Below are 8977 nucleotides of genomic sequence, written 5' to 3'. Positions count from 1 at the left end.
TTTATGTACGTTGCCCTTATTTGACACCGTACGTTGCCAACCGTGTGAATCGATGGGCTTCGACACGGTCGCAGGAACGCAAACAATCAACGGGAAATGGATTTGTATTGCCTCCCGAATAGAGAATAAAGTTGCACATCCTGATTGGGTTTTTTGTTGTTGTTATTGTATTAAAAACGAGAAGAAAAATTGTATTAGAATTGCTGCGAGGGGAGAGACAGACAAACGCGGTGAAAAGGGACGTCGGAGATTGCTGCACCGACGTGTCCTTCCTACACAATGTGCGTACGTTTGTTGAACTTCTTTCGTGCCGCACGTAGCCAACCGTGCTAATCGTAAAGGCCCCCGGCGCTCTGCACTTTTAGAAGCGCGCAGCCTTGGGCATCGTAATGTGACTCCAGAAAACCTCAAATTATTTGAAAATTGGATGTTCATTGGATATTTTTCAAACGCTAAACTTGTAACTTTTTTTTGTTATCTGACCAGCTAAAGGCCCCACTGAGCTATGTAGCTTTTTTTCAGAAGCGACCTGGCCACAAATGATAGCTCAACGAAGTGGCTTATCATCACGTGAAAATCTATAAGCAGCCAAATACTCTAAACGCGTGACGTTGTTTCTAAATGTGTAGGGAAAACCCGGCGGGCCCGGAGAAAAATCCGCGCAACCACAGGGGAGAACACGCAAACTCCAAATATATTGAGATCGAACCCACGACCTCCTGTATACCAGGCGAGGGAGATAACATCTGGCCACCGCAGCTGGTTGTGAAGCTGGTGGTAATGACCAGCGAACCGTCGTACTCAAATTGCAAATGTGGGTTTATTCGCCAACACAAACGGTGTGCTGAAGTAACCAATTTGCACGTTTAGTTCACGTGACAATCCCTAATAATTGGCTACGTCAGGTGGCGGTTGGTAAACGACGCATTTATATTTTCGCGATCTAACCTAGCATCATTTATGACGGATTTTAATTTGAGCAAAAAAAGAAACAATCTCATGAAAAAAGCATTGTCAATTTTGTTACCAAAGTTTGGCCTGAAGAAATTAAGTGATTAGATTTTTTTTTAGTGGCGCAGTGGCACAGTGGTTAGCATCGCATTGCACTGTGAACCCAAGCCACTTGAGTCGAGACCAGGGTTCAATTCCGGTCCTGGTCTCCTCTTCCACGAACGCGCACTACGAGGTGGACTATTAACATCGCAATATCGTAAGAGATGGTGGCAGCTTGGTGGGGAGATTTTCATCCAGCAGTAGATAATGGTGGTGGTGAGATGGTGATTGTGCTCGCTAGGTTTGATGGTGGTGATCACAGTGGTGGCGCTGGGCGTGGTGCTGGCCACCCACTTCCCTCACGTGCCGTTACGGCCTCAAAAGGGTGTTCGCGAACAGCACTTGCCCCAACAGCTTTGTTAAGACTATACGGGGGACCTTTGGATTTGGTGCTCGCTAACAGCACTCGCTCAAACAGTCTGTTAAACGCTATTGGGGGATCTTCTGTGGCGGTGGCGATGGTGATAAGATGGCATTAATGGCGAGACAATGTCAGAGTGGTAATCACACTCCTGCTGCTGGATTATTGCATCGTAGGATTCGTGGGAGAGACGGTGGCGGCGGCTTTGGGAGGCAAGGCCTTCAATCCAGCAGCGGATAGACCAGGGGCCGCTGACGAATATGATGATGAAGATTATCACGAGCAGCGGAACTTTGCCACACGTCGCATTAATAACGGCGAAATCTTTCTTCGCGAATCGGCTTGAAGAAAAAAAAATAACCCATTTGTTCATTGCATTCGACTTGTTGACACAAGGCCCCCCCCCGCCCCCCCCCGAGCTGATAGTGCGCGGCGCGTCTCGCACCTCCGAATGGAATGTTAAGTAAAAAAATGACCCAATTGAGGACATCTCGGCGTGAAATCGCACGAATCGCATCGCCGCCACGATGTGGAACGTGCGCACGCTGGAGGCGAGGTGGGGGCCGGCGGGGGGGGGGGGGTTGTGGCCCAAGCGCCGACGCAATTCCATTAATGTGGACCCCCCCCGCTCCACCACCACTACCCCCCCCCCCAATCTCTACAGCACACCCCCCCCCCCCCCCTCCTCCTCCTCCACCTTTGTCAACTATAAAAGTCCCCAAACGAGCGGCGTGGACGGATACTTGTGGGTCTATTGCAGCCGGCGCGCGCTCTGCACGTGAATCCAGGTGAGTGGCCCCCCAATCCGCGCCGCATCGCCACCCGTCCCCAGCCCCCCACCATCCGCGTTCGTAACGACCAAGCGCGGCCGCCATACGGATCATCACCATCGGCCACCATCGCTCCACTGCTGGATGAAAGCCCTTCAGCTCCCACACCATCGGCCACCATCACTCCACTGCTGGATGAAGCGCTCCCACGCTAAGCCTTGGTCACGTCCCACGATCCCGCGATGTCAATCCTTGACAGAGAGGGCCCCTTCGTCTGTGCATTGTCGGTTCGAGCCAAGTCTGACACCAAATGTCTAAATCTGTCCAGAGTTGTGTTTGCGTTGAGCGAATGCTGCCGGAAAGCCGCGCGGCTGATGGGATGGGTGAGACGAAATGCTCTTCTTGTTGTTTACGTGAACGGACAGAGACGTAAAGGATTTATGGGTTATACGGGGTGCTTCAAAAAAATGTCAACACTTATATGGGACTATCGTTTTTAATGGAAAAATAGCGGATAATACATTGCGACGTGATAACAAATGTATTTTATAGCTTCAAAAGGTCAAAGAGTCTCTCCACTTGTTCGCCATCGTTGTCGACGCGTGCCTGGAATCTTCTCCAGGTGGTTTCTTGTGGTATTGTTGCAAATTCCAGGAAAAATCACACGATATAAGTTACACGATAATTGCATCGTCACGTTGTGTAAAATATCCTTATATATCGATTGAATATTGTCGCATATTGTATATGAAAGAAGTCACGTGTTTACTGACAAAATGTTCATAAGTAATAATTTATCAAATTTAAAATGTCTCGTGAGAGGTGAGGCGGGTGCGGGGGGGGGTACGTGCTTACGTATGTTGAACTTCTTTCGCACCGTACGTAGCCAACCGTGCTAATCGGGGGTGCGGGTAGGGTCAGCGTGAAAGAAAACACGAGTGGCTGAAAGGCGAAGTATATCGGGCGATGTTGAATGAAAGGTTCAGCACGAGTGGTTGATTACAGTTTTGGTCGGTGGTAGGGAGATTACCAGTGACGGGTCCGCTAATTGTTCAGGGTTTTAGGGATTGGGTGAGTTCGAGTAGCTGGTTGGGTAGTTAGTGGCAGGGTTGACACTGGTGGCTGCTTGGCTAATTGCTCAGGGTCAGAGTCAGTGAAAGTGCTCGTAATAGTGTCAGAAACTCCGCGAACAGCAACAGCACGGGTTCGGCACGGCAGGGCTGATTGAAGGGGGAGAACTGGGCTCGCTGCCCCACCCAGGTGAAGGGTGAGGGCAATGAAACTCGCTCCAATATTTACTTGCTATAACCCAACACAACTCTTTTATGAATAATATTGGTCACGAAATTCCAAACCCATTCATAAACTGTTTGACCCCCCCTCTACTCCCCACCTCTGCCCCCCCCCCCCAGCAGTAAGGCGCCCCACTCTGTGCCCCCCCACCCCCCCACCCCGCGACGCAGCCATGCGCTCGCCGCTGCCGCTGCTCGTGCTGTCCGTGTGCGCGGCGCTGTCCGCGCTGGCACCCGGGCCGTGCCGCGGGGCCCCCCTCCTCGGGGAGCCGTGCCGACGACCCCCCGCAAGGATCACGGGTGCGCTGCCAGGGACGCAGGTACGTAGCGGCACCGCAGTGGCAGCAGCTGTCGCTCGCAAGCACGACGCTCGCAGCAGCAGCAGCAGTAGGAGTAGGAGCAGGCTAAGTATCGGAATCCGTGTGTATACCGGAGGAAGCCGACGAGCGGTTAAAGTGTCGCGAAGAAGTTCACCCGGCACGTGGAGCGAAACGTCGGACATAGCGCCGGACGATAGTGCGCGCTGCAACTCGGGGTTATCACCTCGTCCGGAGACCAAACCACAGACGGGTCTCTCCATCAGTCTCGCGCTCGGGCGACGGCAAATTAACATAACAAGAAGAGACGATTTTTGTTTATTCGACTTTGATAACAAAAAGAAACCCTCTCTCAATATTTCAAGAGCCACAATGCACGGCGGCCCGAAGGTGACGTCACGAAGCAGCAGTCCTCAAAGAGCCGCACGCAATTTGCCCAAACTCGTGCAGGTATCCTGCAAGACGATCAAATTCCTAGCCGCCAGAACGCAGACGCCGATTATAATTAACCGAACTGTCGGGGTGACACCCAGACAAGATCAAACCGGGGACGGGTGGCAGCCCATGGGTGCAACCATAAAACTCATCAGACGATTATGCAGCACTCCCAAAAAAATAAAATCTTCATAGGAGTGTGACTCGGGATTAAGTCCTCGGGTTATATTATCCGGAGTTCAGCCTCGGGACAGCTCCATAAACAAAAACCACGTTACACATTGGCCAATAATAATAATAATAACTGCTGCCTTAAAATATGTAAAGTATAACGGGCGACGTTTCAGGCAATGACGCTTCTTCACAGCACACACACACACATGCAGTACATATATAGAGACGCCAGAGACAAAGAGTGCTTCGTCATAATAACAGTTACAGACTCTACGTTTGACACCACGGGGGGCTGAAATGAGAGTTGCAACATTTCTCCACGAGCGGTGTTCAATGGGTACTGTAAACCAGTCGCACGTGGGCCAGAGGTCGCTAACGGGTTTTGATTCCTTACCTGTACCCAGCCGCACCAGGGTCGAAAACGTATACCCGTACCCTACCCGATACCCGGCTACCCGTACCCGGTCGGGTATCGGGTAGGGTACGGGTACGAGTATCCGATTGCGACCTCTGGGATGAAGCCATGTTGCAGGCGCGGGTGGGTTGATTCTAGGAACTTGAATTGTGAGAAGAGACAAGACGTTGGGAAATGAGTGACAAACGGTGACTCACCAGTGACTCACGGTCTACCCGTACCCGGCCGCACTAGGGTCGCAAACGGGTACGGGTATCGGGTACCCGGTTGCGACCTCTGACGTGGGCTCACGACTCACTGTGCGTCATTGCCCCGGCAGGCCTACGTGTACGCGTGCGACGAGGCCATCACTGACCCAGCCGCGTCGCCCTCCGGCTCGCTGGAGCACCTGTTGCTGGGGCACCTTCTGGAGCGCTTCCTGAGCGGCGCGTCATCCTCCTCCTCCCTGCCGGATCTCGAGGCTGTCCGCAGGAGAGGCGCCACGGTGCCGAAGCCGTACACGGTGCAGCACTTCCGGTGGGGTGTCAAGCACGGCAAGAAGCGGCGTCCCATGAAGGGCACCGCGCAGGGTCGGAGGAGAGCGCGCGCAGGCGGATGACGGCGCCGAGGTCCCGGGGCAAGCGCAGCGACGTGAGCTGCAGGGGAATCTGGGGACACCTTGGGACGTCTACCCGTTGCAGCAGCAACAGCAGCAACAGCAGCAGTGGAAAGGGGATCTGCAACAGCAGCAGCAGCAGGATCAGGAGGGTGAGGGTCAGGAGGATCTGGAGGTGGTCGAGGCTGAGATGCGAGATTTCGACCACGCGGAGAAGAAACGCTACGGGGGCTTCATGAATCCGGCGGAGATGTGTGACAAGAAAACGTTGCTGAAGTTCTTGAGAAATGTCATGGTGAACGAGCGCTAGCTAGCCCCTTGGCGTTTTGGTGAATTCGTGTCTCGATTCAGTTATTTCTACCGGGGGGGTCGCCGCGTAGAATCTTTCGCCACGACGCGATGCCACATTACTGTTCACGATGTGATGAGTATCGCGATGTCGACTTCCCACAAAACCTCATCGTCAAAGTATTTCACGAGCGTTGCGGCATTGCCGTTGACTCGTTCGTGCTTTCGACAGTCCGGTAACGATTGCAGGGCTACTCGTTAGGGTTTAGCAACTGCAGTTCGCGCAATATTATCAATCCCTTGCCACGAGTAGCAAACCCCATTCGTTAACCACCGCAACGTTTACAATCTAAAACGCACGTGCTGTCAGTTCAACAATGCCCGCATTTTAACACGTAGGCTTTCGCGACCAATATCATCCATAATACAGGTGTTTTGTGTTAGATCGCGTAAATATATAGATGTGTCGTTAAACCCTCCACCACCCGACAGAGCCGATTAGTCAGGTTTGTCACGTAAACAGAACATGCCAATTCGTCACTAGTACAGCATATCGGTGTGTTGGAGAGCCAAGCCACAACATTTACAATCTGAGTACGACGTTTCGCCAGTAATTACAACTAGCTTCATCAGGCGCCACAACATTTACAATCTGAGTACGACGTTTCGCCAGTAATTACAACCAGCTTCATCAGGCGACAGCCAGATTTGTGGAGAAGTCCACCTGTTTCGTTCCTTACATCGCGGCGTAGATGTGATTACAACACCTGTGCTCTCTTCTTGCGCAAAGTGGGGGAGGATTCATGAATCAACGTACACCAAGTATGCGCATTATGCGTGCCCATCGATCTCATACTTCTTGTGCATTGCGTTTACAAAAATAGCCATACCAACAACGGTAATCACCTATTGAAGTATGGTGCTCTGTATAGACATGCATTTAAACAATGTATTATTTGATGATTCACTTCCACGCGGCAGTAAGTCGGTAGCTATCCGAACGGTTAAAATTATTGATATTTATTATTTGGTTCTTTCGGTTAAGTCACGTCTAAAGATAAAAGAATAAATTAAATTAAATAATAGTATACGACGTTTCGATTGCAACACAAGCAATCATCATCAGGTATAATGAAATAGCCTGTGTCTTCTCTTTGGAATGTTCACACCCAAACTCTAACTTAGCAATCTTTGAAATACGTAATCAACCAGGCCATGCGCCAACCGTGTGTTGACCGACCCTCTGTGTTGTACTACATTACACTTCGACACTCTACCAGGCTATTGTACTTGCCCGCCGTGCCATCGCACCCGCAGAACCCCGTTCCCTGACCACTCATTGATATGCAAATGCCCACTCCAACCCCCTCCCTCTCTCTGCCTCCTCCCCCCTCTGTCTATCCAAGGCCACCCCACAGAGATGATCACCCCTCTCCGTTACCCGTGTTGCTCCCTCCATGCATCCCGGTGACATCTGTCTGCTAATATGTCCGTCCACAGTTTTCTGGCCAGACTCTACGTCGCTACCTCATTACACCTGATGATGATTGCTTGTGTTGCAATCAAAACGTCGTATGCTATCATTCAATTCAATCCACTATTTTATCTTTAGACGTGACTTAACCGAAAGAACCAAATAATAATTCCTGCAGTCACGAAAGTTCTAAAATTAAGAATGTAAAGAAATAATTCTTACGCGCACAGGTCTGAAAATCGGGAGAGGGACAAACTCAAGTACAATAGCCTGGTAGAGTGTCGAAGTGTAATGTAGTACAACACAGAGGGTCGGTCAACACACGGTTGGCGCATGGCCTGGTTGATTACGTATTTCAAAGATTGCTAAGTTAGAGTTTGGGTGTGAACATTCCAAAGAGAAGACACAGGCTATTTCATTATACCTGATGATGATTGCTTGTGTTGCAATCGAAACGTCGTATGCTATTATTTAATTTAATTTATTATTTTATCTTTAGACGTGACTTAACCGAAAGAACCAAATAATAATTCCTGCAGTCACGAAAGTTCTAAAATTAAGATTATTGATATTTCTTTCAATTTCGATGTATTCTCTAATTAGTCTTGGCCAGTAGTAACTGATGTCGGGTAGTGGCGGGTTTAACGACACATTTATATCTAGATTTTAAGCTTTCGTCACTGCAGGGATCCATACTCTTTGGTTCTTTCGGTAAAGTCACGTAGGTATTAAATAAAATAAATTAACTCACGACGTTTCGGGCGCAACACAAGCCCACTTCAGCAATTGTTTCTTGCTGTGGTTGTCCCGACACATTGATATATTTACGCGATCTAACCCAAAATAATATGTTGCATGAATGTATGCTGATCGAGTAATTGCAAGAGATATGCAGACGATGGCGCGTTATAACCGCCGAGCCATCAACTACTCCGGTAAAAAAAATTGCAAATAAACTAGAATCGCAATTGGCTTCGAGCGATGTGTTTAAACAAGTGCGCACAGAGGTAGTTGGTTTAATGAGCAGACGTGTTTGTCGGGTAAAGAAAACACTTCACGAGCGAGCCACCTTCGAGCGGCCACGTTTCGCGATTGTATTTAAGAAGAGAGAAAAAAAAACGGAGCACGCGATTTGCCAGGCTGCTGTTGTGGATCTGACATCGGATGATGTGCCGTGTTTCGTGGTATATCGCCTTGCCGCGGCAACTCTTGTGGTGTTCACCACTGTCGGCCTTGATCCATAAACACGTGTCCGTGTCGTCATTTCACCCGCCCGCCACACGGCATATGCATTCTTCTTCTTCTCTGTGTGTTTTACAATCCACAAGAGCGCACACAGAACCGAGTTTGCAGAGTATATGACAAGCAGCAGCAGCAGCAACAGCCAACACCCCACGCCGACACGATCCCCACGCTGACGCTAATCGGTCACTCAATTATCTATCATCGTAAAGAGGAATAAAGTCTATGATGACGACACGCGGATGGCTACCCCTTGAGCTCATTGCCTCTGTCTCTTTACGAGCGTCTTCGACTGCACGGCATGCGTCCATCATCATCATCGTCATCATCGTAGCCATCGTCACTCTGTCGCGCGCGCGCTCTGCTCGCAGCCGTCGTCCCCGAGTGTGTTTGGCTGTCGCCGTCCGCTAGGCGCGGCAAATAAGCAGAGCACCACCGCCTTGCCGAAGAAGAAAACGACGCGGCCACGAGTACCACTACCTTGAGAATTGGAATACCGCAAAATGTGTCCGCGTGGCAATCGAGGGTGGAGTGAGTGGTGGCGAAGGGGGTCAGCGCGTC

General features: G+C 50.4%; 1 protein-coding gene across 1 annotated transcript; it reads left to right on the top strand.

Moving 5' to 3' along the window:
- The first annotated feature begins 3649 nt into the window (after positions 1–3649).
- LOC133352999 (pro-opiomelanocortin-like) lies at positions 3650–7357 on the top strand. The gene is given in 4 exon segments (XM_061569060.1): positions 3650–3796; positions 5137–5388; positions 5390–6703; positions 7331–7357. Coding segments are annotated over 3 exon segments (732 nt in total). The 3' UTR covers positions 5723–6703; positions 7331–7357.
- Positions 7358–8977: the final 1620 nt, after the last annotated feature.

This window comes from Lethenteron reissneri, chromosome 42, assembly GCF_015708825.2.
Source record: "Lethenteron reissneri isolate LAM-NWPU_2019-01 chromosome 42, ASM1570882v1, whole genome shotgun sequence".
NCBI lineage: Eukaryota > Metazoa > Chordata > Hyperoartia > Petromyzontiformes > Petromyzontidae > Lethenteron > Lethenteron reissneri.
The sequence above is the reverse complement of the archived record's forward strand: the minus strand, read 5'-3'. Positions and strand labels throughout refer to the sequence as shown.